The sequence below is a fragment of the Rhinatrema bivittatum genome, chromosome 1 (assembly GCF_901001135.1).
Source record: "Rhinatrema bivittatum chromosome 1, aRhiBiv1.1, whole genome shotgun sequence".
In the NCBI taxonomy this organism is placed as follows: domain Eukaryota; kingdom Metazoa; phylum Chordata; class Amphibia; order Gymnophiona; family Rhinatrematidae; genus Rhinatrema; species Rhinatrema bivittatum.
Window position 1 is genome coordinate 681,193,705 of NC_042615.1, and position 14,439 is coordinate 681,208,143.

General features: G+C 41.4%; 1 protein-coding gene across 2 annotated transcripts in view; it reads right to left on the reverse strand.

Annotated features, from left to right (window-relative positions):
* The window catches only part of ZFYVE16 (zinc finger FYVE-type containing 16), a 227,023-nt gene that overhangs the window by 127,608 nt on the left and 84,976 nt on the right, over positions 1-14,439 (reverse strand). Inside the window, exons 5-6 of one of the 2 annotated variants that reach the window (XM_029574267.1) lie at positions 8,754-8,927; positions 3,100-3,251 (exon numbers count right to left, since the gene is read on the reverse strand). In XM_029574267.1, the coding sequence (XP_029430127.1) occupies positions 3,100-3,251; positions 8,754-8,927 (326 nt within the window). The remainder of the gene's footprint in view (positions 1-3,099; positions 3,252-8,753; positions 8,928-14,439) is intronic. The other variant, XM_029574278.1, reaches the window with a different exon arrangement.

Consider the following 14,439-nt stretch of genomic DNA (forward strand, 5'->3'; position numbering starts at 1 on the left):
ACCTACCCAGACCCAGCTCCTCACCCATTGCTCCTTCCCCACAGGCAGAATCAAATTTAGAGGCCTGAGTGACCTGGCACATCGGATTTTTCCAATCTACTACTAATCATCACTTCTATAGCACTACTCAGCAATTAGAAGCACTTTAAAATAGTCAATAAAACAGTCCCTTGCTCTACAGAGCTTTCAATCTAATCAAGACAAACATACAGGGTAAAAGAATTTGGAAATGTCATTTATTAAGAAAAAGGTTAAAATCAATAAGGCTATGAGCAGGATAATCAGGGGTTCCGATTTAAAAGCAGTCTCAAAAAGGTGGAATTTTAGTGGATTTGAAAAGGCCTGAGAGAGAGCACGACTCACTAATTCAGAAAGCATACAGACTAGCAAGATGGAAAGCACACTTAGGAGTTGGCAGTGAAGGAGAAGGCGATAGATAAGATTAGAATGGATTGAGAATGGCTTGTGATGAAAGGAACTCAAGACAGTGGAGGAGAACTGCATGTTCTCGTAATCTAAACGCAAGCAAGGAGGAGATGGGCCAACAGTTAGCAGGGCAGATAGGGTCCAGTGAGGGGTTTTGAGGAATGGAGGGATCATAGCATGGTTTGAAAGCAGTGGGTGTTTGCTTCCTCTTAAGATGCTTACCCTCTTGTATGGGTTTAACCTTTAACTCACTTCACTAAGCCACTGCACCACTTCTTGGCCAAGAGAAAAGGAAACAAGTATTCTGAAAGGAATTGGAATTTCTCAAGTTTTGGAGGTTTACCAGATTCTTCTGCTCAATGCACTACCACTACACCATAGGCAGAAGGATCCAGTTTCAGAAGCCTGGTCCCGTGGAGTATGCCCCTCCCCCTTATTTGCCAGGGTACCACCTTTTATTTGTCCTTAGGGAAACGATTTGGGAGGAATGCCCTGAACAATTCAATCCTTTGCTGAAATGTGCAAACTAGATAGTCTAGTGACCTAGTGATATTCTCAATGCCGGTGTTTAAGAGAGAGACAAGAATTGATTTGATGAGTCTGCCCTGATCCTATGATTCCAAGGAAGACAGAAGGCTCATAGAGGGGCCCTGCCTTAAACAAGCAGATCCCTAAAATGGATCTTGTTAAAAGTATGCCCAAAGTGGCTTGTTCTATCCTTTCCTCCAACAAAGTGACAACCTAGGACTGTCAAAAAATAGAGCGCACTCAAAAAATCCAAGGCCCTAAGACTTTACTCATAGTTTTAATGTAAGTTTCTCTGATTTCAACATGGCAACCCCAGAGAGCCTTACCACATGAGAGAGGCGTGGCCTAATGGTTAGAATCATGATTTGAGAATTAAGAGACCTGGCTTCAATCCTGCCTCTGCCACTGAGACTCGTCACCTTGGACAAGTCACTTTAGGTCCTGTTGTCTCAGGAACCCACCTAGATTACAAACTCTCTAGGGAACAGATTCATTGTACCTGTATGTAATTTGCTGCACAACTCCCTGATTTAAGGCAATATGTACACGAACAAGTAATAAGGATGAAGCTGAAATAGTGACCACAGAGGCTCAAGTGTAGTGCAGGCCAATGTAAATCAAGTCCACTAAGGCCCCAAGCCTGCTGTTCTACAGCAGGCTCTGCATTTCCTCTCCTTAGTTTGCAAACAGTTCTACAGGTGCTACTGAACCCTTTCGGTAGGACATTGTACAGTGAAAGTCTACTGCCAAGAGGAAGAAGATGTATTAGGCCCAGAGGTCATATCACTAAAAACGTCCATTTGATTGGTCTTTTAATAAAAAGACCTGTTCTGTTCTTATTCAGGAAAAGGCTCATGTATTCCTGATGGAATACATGAGCCTTTTTCTTAAAAGTCAATTCCACAGTTTACTTATGCTAGCTGGTCAGCACCATTTATATCTATTCATAAGATGTCTCATGGTCTTCCATAAAAATCACAGATTGCATGGTGTATCTTAGACATGAATAACCACCTACAAAGACTGTGTAAATAGTTCCTTGTATATTTATTCTCCTCATTTAAATCCTCATATATATTCATACATACATATATATATATATTGTTCATGGCATTGTATGTACTTGTTTTCATGTTACCTGTCAAGCGCCTTTTAAGTGTAGTTTCTTGTTTATTGTAAACCGATGTGATGTCCCTAATGAATGTTGGTATATAAAACCGTCAAATAAATAAATAAATTATAGTAAAGGAAAAAATGTGTGTAAAATTTTCTCCTTAAAGTATATGTTTAGTTATAAACCTTATGTTGTTAAATTTCTATTTAGATTTATAAACAAAATTAGAAATGAAGTAAAAAATCCCAGTTCCCTCAAAAAGAAACTCCATTATACTGATGACATTAAGTATGTTAAAGCTAACTGGATATCTTCAGAATATTGCTGGTTAGGTTTAAAGTTAACTGGCCTCATGTAGCTGGATAATTTTAAACTTAACTTGCAATATTTGAAGATTAAAGTCGGTTAAATGGCAAAAAGCTGGAAAAAAAAAAGTAGTGTGGGCCTAGTGACCCTATACTCCCTCCCCTCCACTAAAAGGGATAAAAGACCTCTCCTGCCAGGCCAAGCCCAAACCCCTCATTATTCATCTTTAAAAAGCTAAGTTTCAAGGGCCTCAGTCCAGCAGGGTAGGGCGCTTATGAAGCTGCATCACTTGTTCTCTGCTGCATCTGGAGATAGCTAAATAACTTATTTGGCTAACTCCAAATATTTGAGTTAGCTGGTTAAGTCATTCAGCTAACTTGTCCCTGCCCTGGAACACTTGCAACATGCCCCTTACTTATTTGGTTTAAATCTTAGCCAGATAATCATTTATCTGGCTAAAGGTTGGCATGATAAGTACATGGAGTATTTAAAACTCACCATTTAGCTGGATAACTTGTGAGTTATCTGGTTAAAAGGCTCTGAATACTGGCTTCTCTGTCTAATTAAAATAGCATGATAATTTAGTTTCAGAATAGCTTGGTTAACAAAGCTGAGTGAAAAGCTGAGTGAAAAGTGCAATCAGGTGTCCAACCCCCTTTTCCTACTCCCCCCCACCCCTTTAATCAGGAAAAATGAGTGTGCAGGCCTGTGCATCATGACCTTACCATTGGTGACTCCGGTATGACAGGGCTCACTGGACTGACATCTTGTGAGGATCTTTTGATGCCTGTTGACAATTTTGTTGTATCTGCAACTTCACCATTAGGCAAAATACCGTCAGCAAACCACACCCTCTTCTGTTCTTTTGGACACGTAACTAAGGTGGATGAAAAAAAGCATACAAGTTAATATCACTGTAGGATTTTATTAGCAAAAAGGATTGACATAATTCAAATACTTTTGCTTTGAACAAGAAATATTAATTTCAAAGAACACAAATTAGACACTGATTTTGCAGATATAGATGTTGCACCAGATACCATTTATAGCCAAAAATCAGCCTTCTGAATGTAGTGACATGCCACACCATCGCTTCAAAACACATTTGGAATGTGGAATAAACTTTTAATGATGTAAATATCTGTCCAAATATCTATTCTCTTCCCACCTACCAAGATAAATAAATAAATCTGAGTTAAAATCTTACTCTGACATGTGCTAACTTACAGGCCTTGATCCTACCAAATTCAGAAAGCAAGTCCTAGGTAAATATCAGAAAGTGAATGGGTACTTTTTTTTTTTGCTGTGCTAAAAAATGCTATTCAAAATTTATTTTTCCAGATATTTGGGAGGTGCTGCACAAAAATATTCAGACTATGTTTAAAAAAAAAAAAAGTAGTATCCACAGACATTCCATATCCACCCCCCCACCCAACTCAAAACAACTCTATCCCCTGTTGAGAGATTTCTCAGAAGCCTCCTGTATATTACGTATCTACCTGCTGGCAAACATATTTTCTCCAGCCTGAAGAGGAATAGCCATGTAGGTCCCATTAAACCTATAAAACTGTTTCTTGCTGCTCCTATTTCTTTTCCTTCTATCCCTATCTCTCAACCTCTTCACTTCCCCTAACCCATCAGTCTATATTTTTCTCTTCTCTTCTTAGCCTTTTTTCTTTACCTTTTTATAAAGGTATAACCCAGGTAAAAGAACATAAGCTGCGAAGGCTGTTTAAGCCTAGAGGCAAGCTCCCCACTTCTTGATTCTCAGCCTTGGCTAGTAGATATTTGAAGGAGTCTCACTGGCAGAATTGAATAGATACAGCTTGGTTGACTGGAATAGGAGGGTCATGAGAGACTAACGTACTGAGCGGTGATAGATGTGTGCTCTATTGAAGGGACGAGTGCTACAGTGTACACATGATGCCTGCCTGGTGTCAATGAAGAGCATGTGGAGATGAGGTAGTGTCTCCAATATGGTCCCTGATAGAAATGAAGCAGTGATCACCAGTATAGGTTCTCCAGAAAGCATACTCAGGCAATATCAGATGAAACCGGGGGAGTTCTAAATGAGGATACCTACAAGGAAGTTGTGGTCCCTAAAATTTATAGGGAAGTTCTAGCCACTGCAGGATTGGATGGGAGTTATTTATTTTATGTATTCATTTAATTTGATATATCACCTAATATGAAAACGTTTAAGCAGTGTACAATAATCAGGATATCACCCACCCCCAACAATCAGGTTATTGTCCATCCCTGATAACCAATCATGTTATCTATCACCCACCCCATTCAGTCCCCCGCCATATATTTTACAAAATAGCATAAAAGCAGACGTTGCACTTTGTGCCAGAAATTCAAGGAGATGTATAGTGGCTTGAAGAATATATTTCCTCCAGCTCTTGAGGACCGGAGCTGGCCATGTCTGCACCATAAAGAAAAGGCAGTTTTACTGCTTTATGTTCCCCATGGTGTTTGAAAGTTTCACCCACTAGTCTGCACATGTGTGGGCAGGGGGACATGCATGTGCACATTGTGTTCGAAAGACTCTTGGGCTACAGTGACACCAAGATATGTTTCCGGCTGGCGGCATCCCACGGAGGCTATGGTGGTGCAGGGGCCTTTTATGTAGGCTAGAGGGCAGACAAAACAGTTCTAGAGCAGGCTGCGACAACAGGGTTTTCTCATGGCTGGCAGGGGTTAGGGGCAGCAGTAAGAGCAGGCCAAAGGACAGATAACAGCTGTGGTGGTAGAAGCATGGGCTAGTGGAGGAACAAAATAAAACAGATGTGGAGGCTGATATGGCCTGCACTGCCCAGAGGAAAGATAAAGTGGAAGAGAAAGGTGAGGAGAATTGGGACCTCAGCATGCACTAGGGAGGCCATGTAAGCCTGTTATTTTTGACTGGCCTTTTCAACTATTAAGCTACATAATATTTCAGTTACAAAGCTTCCACTGAAAGATGCAGCGCCCTTCCAGCCTCATATTTTTTTTCTGCTGGTCCCTAATGCACAATAGGGACATCAGCAAAGGAAAAAAAAAAAATAGAAAGACAACTAAAGTCCGCCTTGTTTTGAATACAAAAAAAAAAAATCTGTATCCTATTTCATTCCTTATTTTATCAAAATGAATTTTTAAAAGTCAGAACTTTTTTTTTCCCCAAATGGTAAAAATCTACATCACACTGAGGCAATCTTTTCATCTTTGAATGAATTAGGTATTTATTTTGGATCAGTTCACTAATTCTCTGACTTGACTTCCCTGCCAAAAATTCAGATGTGCTGTGCAGGTTAATTAAAACTGCAAAGTGGTGAGAAAAATAAAGAATGCAGCTGAGTATTTTTAAGCAATGTTTGGAGTATTATTACATTGAGAGGGCCTGGACCATACATAACGTAAGGCAGGGGCAGGTTTTAATCCTCTTTAAAAAGGTACTGCGGGGGTAAAGTTTCTTACTCTCTCGCAGCTACAAAGCCCAGGGGTAACTTTTTACCCACGGTCTTTGCACCAATTTTCAAAGTAAAAGTAGGCATGTAGGCTTACTTGGAAAAATTCCAAAGGAAAAAGCACCCATAAAGGTTTGCAACTGTTTTCTGCAGATACTTTTTCTTCCCGAACCTAACCTCACCCTGGGAAAACTTCCATTAAAATGAGGGGAAAAGTATAGGGGTTGTAGAACTATGCATGTACTTTTTATGTGCATTCAGAAGGGACGATGTTTTGGGTGAGTTTAAATGCTTTTTGCCTGCAGAAATCCCTTTGCAAGCTGCCCTATGGGGGGGGGGGTAAGTTTCAATAGGGATGTCTGCGCAAAAGTGGCCGTCTACAACATCGCCTGCTCGATATGCAGGCAAACTTTCATGGGCATAGGTCCCATTTGTGCCCAAGTTTGCTTGGACTGAGCGGAGGCATTGCTGGGGCCGAGCTGGGAAGGGGTTTGGATTTACACATGCACGGAAATTTTGTGTGCATCTTGTGTAGAGAGCAGGTGGGATCATTTTCAAAGCCAACTTACACACTTAGGTTGGTTTTGAAAATTAGAGTAACCTTTGCATATATCTGCAGCATAAGTTATGCAGGATGTTTTAAAATTACCCTACCTATGTGCAATTAACTAAAAGTTTACTCAGCACCAGCTATTAGTGCAGCTTTCTTTTTTTAAACAAAGTTACATTTAGGTTTGTTTTTTGTTTTTTTTTATTACAGAAATAAAGAGGTCATATTTCAAAATCTGTACAACAGATACCTTATCAAGCTAAAGGTTCAATAGATAGCTGGATAAGCTATCAGGGATATTCGTCGGGATAAATATTCTGCTGAATTTCTTCAAATAAAGTTTTCCAGCTACTTTTAGTCAGACAGCTGGTTAGGTTTTAAAGCTGTCTGGCTAAAGGTAGCTGGATAACTTTAGACTTAACCAGTTATATTCAAAAGAATGCAGCCGTTTAAGTGGCGATAGTGTCTTAAAATAAAGAGTGCTGTGCGGGCCTGGTGGCGCAATTCCCTGACCCCCACCCAATGTCTGAAAAACGGGACCTGCCAGGCCAAGCCCACCCAACCCTTCCAAGTAAACTTTAAATTAGAAATGGCACAGGTCCAGCCTCCCCCCCTCAGTTGACCAAAATAAGATTGGAATGCCCCCAGCTCTACCCATCTGGCACTTTACCAAACCTCTTTCAGTTGTTGGGATCACTGTACACTACCTCCCTGACAGCAATACAGGTAAGTTTCTGCCTCCAGCATGGCTGTCAACGCAATGCTGGAGGCCGCCGGAAGCAGTGCATGTGTACAGCAATCCCGGGGCCTGAAAGGGATCTGGTAAAGTGCTGGGTGCGTGGGCAGGGAGGATGAAGAAGGGATATTCCAATCTTACTTTGGCCAACCAGAGGTGAGGGGATGGGAGGCTGGCATGTGGACTTGTGCCATTTCTACTTTTAAAGTTTACTTGGAGGGGTTTGGGGGATGGAGGAAGGAGGAAGGGGGAGGGCTTGGCCCACTAGGGCCCATTTTTCAGACTGGATGGAGGGGGGGGGTCTGAGAACCAGGCCACCAAGCCTGCATGGCACTTTTATTTTAAGACACTATCACCACTAAACTGGCTATATTCTTTTGTATACAGCCAGTTACGCCTAAACGTTATCCGGGAACATGTTTCTGGATAACTCTGGACCTGGTCCTGGGGCCAACCACAGCTAGCTGAAAAATGTATTCAGCTAGCCACTCATATCATAATTAACCAGATAAATTTCCTGGCATATCCCCAACTCCAGAATACCCCTAGCCAAGACCGCCCTCCCAAATTTAGCTGGATAAGTACTGCCATATTGAAAAATTGATATTAACCTGAATAACTCACATGTTATCCAGCTAAAAGCCTTTGAATATTGGCCTCATAGTGCACATGAAAATATATCATATTTATTTCATACAGCAATTGCAATTTCAGTTTACTCATGCCTTTCTGTGGGCAAATCCCATACCCAATGCAAGCTCTGCTGCAGCTTAGTAGCTCATTTAATCATCATCTGTCCAATGACTAATTTAGGTACCAGTAATAAATAATAATGTTTCAAGGATTCAAGGAAAGTTCTTTCACCTGTCATCTAAAAAATATGGCCCTGCTCCAGTGTATTTACTCAATCTCCTCCTGACCTAACAACATTTGTTGAGTAATGCACAGTTACAGAGTCAGTAGAAGCCTATTAACACCGCCATATTAGGACAGAAACCAGTTAAATCTGGCATAAACACTTCCCCACAGATTTTTCTGCTTCTCTTCACTCAGTGTAAAAGACTAGGGAAAAAAAATATAAAAGCATAGCCATTCACTGCATGTTTAATTTCTTTTAGTTTTGGTTTGTTTTTTTTTAAACATAATACCTATAAAATTTAGGGTATTTTACCACAATGGTTTCCATTCTGCAAAATTCAGAGCTGTACAAAAAATATGCACACGAATCTCGCTTAATGGGACTGAGTCAGCCAGAGTGTTGTCTTTGCAATATGAGAACAATCTCCCCCACCCCTTTCAAAGCAAAAATACAAAACACACCCATTCCATAGCTGAGGTGGGTTGTAGAGATACTATAGGCAACACTCATCTGTGCTAATATTGTCAGGTCACCACCTTGGAAATGCATTTAAGCAAGTGGCCAGCTGACGATCAGGGATGTGAGAAGGGGGATGCAAGCTATTCAGGAATCCTGCCCCACTTGTTTGAACAAAGTCTGGGGGGCATGGTGTGCCAGCGACTATTCCCAAAAAGTGGCCTTCAAATGCAACTATTCTCACAAACTTCTATATGTTCAAGTTGTAAATTAGCCTTTTCTAAACCCAAATCATCAGAGACTGTAACTAACAAATTTGCTTGAATTACCTTCAACTCCTGGTTGTTTAAGTATTGAGACAGGCACCATAACAGTAGGCGGAGGAGAGTTAAATGTGCCTGCCGCCTGGGCCTGATGCAAAGGTGGAATAGCAGAATATTCAGAGGGGGTATTGGGGTTTGGGCTAGGAGCAGTTGGGCTCATCATCCTTGCAAATGCCTGTGCTAAAGGAAGGAAAAGAAAAAAAAAATCATAGTTCTTCATCTCCCAGGTGTTTCACAGATGCTCTATAGCTGTCTCAATCTAAAACTCATTTTCTACAGCAGACCCAGAAATGGAAACTTAACCACAGAAATCATAACTCAAAGACTTAGGCTATATAAACAGTGGAAGTTTTGTCTTAAGAATATCAGCAAATAATATACTTCTAGTTGAACAGAAGTGCTCCTGAATTTACAATGGAATTATATAGGTTTCTGCACAACTATGCACTGTGAGGTCGATATTCAGATGCCAGATAGCCGGATAACTAGGTAGACTTATTTGGCTATCTAGCTGCTGCTGAATATCTGTTATATTCAGAGGCCGCTAAATAGCCAGATAAGTCACTTATCTAGATATCTGGTTAGGCGGAAAAATTGTGGGCAGGCAAGGGGTGGATCGGGGTGGCCCTTCTTAGCCAGATAAGTTACCCAGCTAAGTAGTGATATTCAGCCTTAGACGGATAACTTATTCAGCTGCATCTGCTACTGAGCAGGTCTTACTTAAACTTAAATAGATATGACTTATCCGTCTAAGTAGTGATTTCTACGGGGATATTCAGTAGCATAGCATTGCTGCTGAATATCCCATCTAAGTTAGCCAAATATGTCTTATCTGGTTAACAGATAACTGGCTAGCTTTTAAATATTGACCCCTGTATATTCACTGCATTGATTTCTGTTATTCCAAATTGAGAACCTGCATGATTTACTATTCTGAACCAGTTCCGCAACAAGAACACACACCATAGTTCTCGGAGGGCTATTTACACAGCCTCATACTATTAGATTGGTTTTTTTTACAACTTCATATTACAGAATGTAGTCACTAGTGAGTCTAAAAGGTAAGAAGATACTCTGAATGGGTGGAGCTAGCCTCCAGGTGGTATGTTTGCATTTTTACAGCTCTCAGCTTTATGTGGGGGAAAATGGATTTGTGAGAATTTAGTTTGTGGTTAACTCACTTTAAGAGCACAGAAGTAGACTAATGGCAGCCAATCTACTCATTTTAATAGGAAAATACATAAAACAGGGCTACGGGAAGGGATCAATAATGAAGAAAAGGCTGAGTAAAAGGCAACAAGAGTGACGGGAAACAATGGAACTTTCGGTAATGCATATAAATTAACAAATAACCAAATGGGTTCTAACAGTGTACAGAGACAATACTATATACATATACCATCACAAATACTACTACTCCTATTGCCACTTTTAAATATATATATATTTTTAAGAGTGTCTAAAGTATAAGACAAAGACACTGGAATCGCTGGTTTTAACACTTGTTGTACAACAGTACAAGGATAGTAGTTTTCTCTTTCCATCTACTTACATATCAATGTTATTTTACGCAGCTTGTAATTTGGGCATATCAAATCAAACTTTCCTTTGTTCTCACATAACCAGTAATTTACCAATTTTGGTTTATATGTAATAAAAAGTTACAAGATACAAAACGACCTACCTGTGGAAATATACTGTCCAGTACGGAATTACATAAAGCAGCTTTTATGAAAAGCAAGTTCGCTTACTATAAACGATGTTTGTCATGGATAGCAGGATGAATTAGATGTGATCTGTGGTGATGTTATCTAGTGGCACTGAATGGACTTGCCACTCCAAGCTAGTAGAGCTTTGAGTTCTACTGAGCATGTGCAGGAGTTCCCAGCAGGAGTTGCCTCAGACACTTCCTCGGATAATGTCAAAGCTAAGTAGGTTTATAGTCGACTCTCCAGGGAGTAGAGCAGGCATTTCATGGCTAATTCATCCTGCAAGCTATGGAAAACACTGTTTACAGTAAGCAAACTTGTTTTTTCCGTCAATAAGCAGGCTGAATTATCCATGATTTATGGGAGCCCCAAGCTGAGGGTTGCAGTGAAAAATTTACTGTATAAACAACCCAGACACAACTGTGGAGAGTAAACTATACACTTTACATAATGTCTTCCAAATGTACTTCTCGCAAGCGAGCAATGAAAATGGCCATTGCCCAGACTTGGTGAGCCTGGTCTGGGTTTGGGAGATCAAGTCCTGCAGCAGTATTGGATGCATTCTGTTATTAGTTAGATAAGTTTGTTTGGAAACAGCCACAAACAGTCTATTTACATCGATTGAGACAAAGAGCTGAGATTTTTTTCTATAAGTCTGAGTTTTTCTTTTATAGCATGCAAACATTCTCTTACAGTCTAAGGTGTGAAGAGTTCTCTCACCATCATGGGCATGCGGCTATGGAAAGAAAGTTAGCAGAAAACAACTGATTTAGGTGAAACACAGATATCACTTCTGGCAGGAACTCAGAATGAGTTTGAAACGCTACTTTATCATGGAAAGCCTGCAGGTATGGAGGATAATGAACCGATGCCTACATCTCATTTATTCGGCGGGCAGAAGTAACTGCCACCAGAAAAATCATTTTCCAGGTGAGATATTTGAGAGATGCTGAATCTAGAGGTGTGAACAGCGGCTTTCTCAAATAATTAAGGATGATATTAAGATCCCAAGGCAGAGGTGGTCTGCAGATAGGCGGTGTGACCTGTAAGAACCCCTTCATAAACTTAAATACAAAGGGATGCGTTGAGATGGGTCCAATGTTCACTGGAGTAGGATAGGCTGCTATGGCACTAAGGTGTACTCTGCCTGAGGATTTGGCCAGGGCAGACTTGGACAAGTGGTACAGATAAGACAATAGATATCGTGGTTCACAGGAGAACAGGTTCGGCTTATGTGTAGACCACCACATGGAGTATCTTTTCCACTTAAATTAATAATTATGCCTAATAGACTGTTTTCTAGCAGAGAGCATAATATCTTCCATCTGCTTAGGCAGAGACAGGTCGGCTAAGACAGTGTGTTCAACATCCGTGATGTGAAGTTGAGAGACTGCAGAACTGGATGGAGTAGATGGCCATCTTCCTCAGAGAGGAGGAATGGATTAAAATCGAGGTGGATTGGAGGGCATGACAATAGCCGCATGAGATATGCATAGCAAACTTGTCCCTCCATATTGGAGCAATGAGAATCACGTGGGCTCAGTCCCACAGAAGTTTCTGCAGTGTCTTCGCAATAAGTGTAACAGAGGAAAAGCATACACAAAGGTCTGTTCCCCAGTGCAGTAGGAAGGTACTGTGAGCCATCCAGTGAGAGCTTACAAAGTTTGGAGCAAAACTGATCTAGTTTTTGGTTGTGTTCTGACGTGAAAAGGTCTAGTGATGGTTAACCCCATTAAGTAAAACAGCCGGTTGACAAATGACTATTTCAACAATTTTTGGGGGTAGAAGGTCCTGCTGAGATGCTCCAATGTATTGGCCACTCCAAGGAGATACATGACCTGAAGAATTGCGTGGTAATTATCTCCCACTGCAAGATGTGTAGGGTTTTGTGACATAGAGCCCAGGATCCTATGTCACCCTGTAGGTCTACATAGAACATGGCGACCTGGTTGTCCATTTGAATCATGATACTCTGCCCCTGAAGTGTGTGAAGGCATGCAGGGCATTTCTGATAGCTCTCAGCTCGAGGAGGTTGATCTGAAAGAGACACTCTACAGAAAACCAGGTTCCCGGTGTTTGGCAACAGCCAGTGTGAGTACCCCAGCCCATGGTGGATGCATCTGTCAACAAAGAGTGTGGGCGAAGCGGAGCTCCATCCTGAAGGACTTGCAGCTGTACCACCATGACAGTTCCTGTTTCATCTCCAGCATGAGTCGCACCCCCATGATTAGCAGCTGTGTGAGCTGGTTCCATTGGGTTTGCAACCCCCATTGTAAGCAATGAATGTGTAAGACAGCATCAGTGGGACTACATGGATCACAGCTACCATGTAGCCTACTAGAATTTGGCAGGCTGAGAGCACTAGAATTTGGCAGGTTAAGAGGGGACTGCGACAATCAAAGGTTCCTGGTGAGATGGGTTAGTACTTGTACCCAGTCCAATAGTAAAGAATCAGTGCTCCAATGAATTACAAGCACTGAATTGGTACCAGATTGGATTTTTCAAAGTTGATGAGAAAACCCAACAACTGAAAGAGATAGATTGTGGACTCTCAGGCTGTATCACACCATCCTCCAACATTGAGGTAATGAGCCAGTCGCCAGATAAAGGGAAAATCTGTATCCCTTGGCATCCAAGGTGGGCGGCTACCACTGCAAAGTAATTCAGGGAGCCACTGAGAACCCAAATGGAAAAACTTTGTACTAAGTAATGGGTAGAATCCACTTGGAAATGAAGGTAGCACCAAAATGATGGGTGTTTAGGGTGTGAACATAGGCCTCCTTGAAGTTCAGAGAGCACATCCAATCTTCCTGTTGAATGAAGGAGAAGATTGTGCCCAGCAAGTTCATTTTAAACTTCTCCCAAGGGTATTTGTCCAAATCCAAGATATATTGGGGATTAGAAGTAATGGGAATAAAATCTCCAGTGAGATGGGCAAGATGGTACCTTCTCTATCGCACATTACCTGAGAAGACTCTTGACCTCCAGGTAGAGTTGAGAAAGCTGGTTAGAGACCAATGGAGATGCAATAGAGTAGGGTAGCTAGGAGAAATATAATCAGTGACTATATATCAGTAACTGCCTCCTCCAAGTCTTCTGGGGCGCCTTCTGTTGATGGTAACCCACTGGCAGGAGCATGGTGGAAGCTACTGGTGTTGATAATGGAAGTAGTTGATATTGATGGAAGGGGCGATAAAAGCACCTAAGTTAATAAGTATGCTTATATGAGGAGAAGGGGCATCTGGTAGGAGGATGTGGTTCTAGAGCGGCACACAGGGACTGAACCACCACATTGTTCTTTGATTTATGAAAGTGTTTCCTGCAGCTTCTCCCCAAATAGCCTGTCACCCAGACAAGTTAAGTCAGCAAGCTTTTCAAGAATGTTTTCTCTAATACTACTCACTCTGAGCTACCCTATGAGGTGTGCCCAGATAGATGCTGCAGAAGTTCTTACTGCCATATCGAAGGACTTGTAGGCTGAGTGAAGGAGATGTCGCACAGCTTCTTCCAGGTCCAGCAGAGGTGGAGATGAAACTGTTTGCTGGAGTTGGAATGTGTGAATGGTTTCATTCATGGATTTATTGCACCATGTAAAACTGGTGGTGCACAATGTGGGCCAGTAAAATGGTTTCTTGGAATATCTTCTTTCCAAAATTGCAAGGATGCGATGATCCTTCTCAGGTTGGGAATTAGAGTGCAAACAGGTCGTCTTAACCTTCTTAAAGGCTGATTCAATTTCCACCAGTTGATGAGGATGCTGCACCACTCCAAATCCCGGGGATTTTTTCAGTCAATATTTCAAATCGAGCTTCCTGGATGCTGTGTTCCCAAGCTAGAGGTTTCCTATATACACATTTGTACTGTATCCAAAACAGCATGCATAGGTAAAGTGGTTGGTTCAGAGGGAATATCAAGAATTCTCAACAGCCCCATAACTTCAGAGATTGGACTCCTTGTGTACCTCAATCTTGGGCATTGTACCC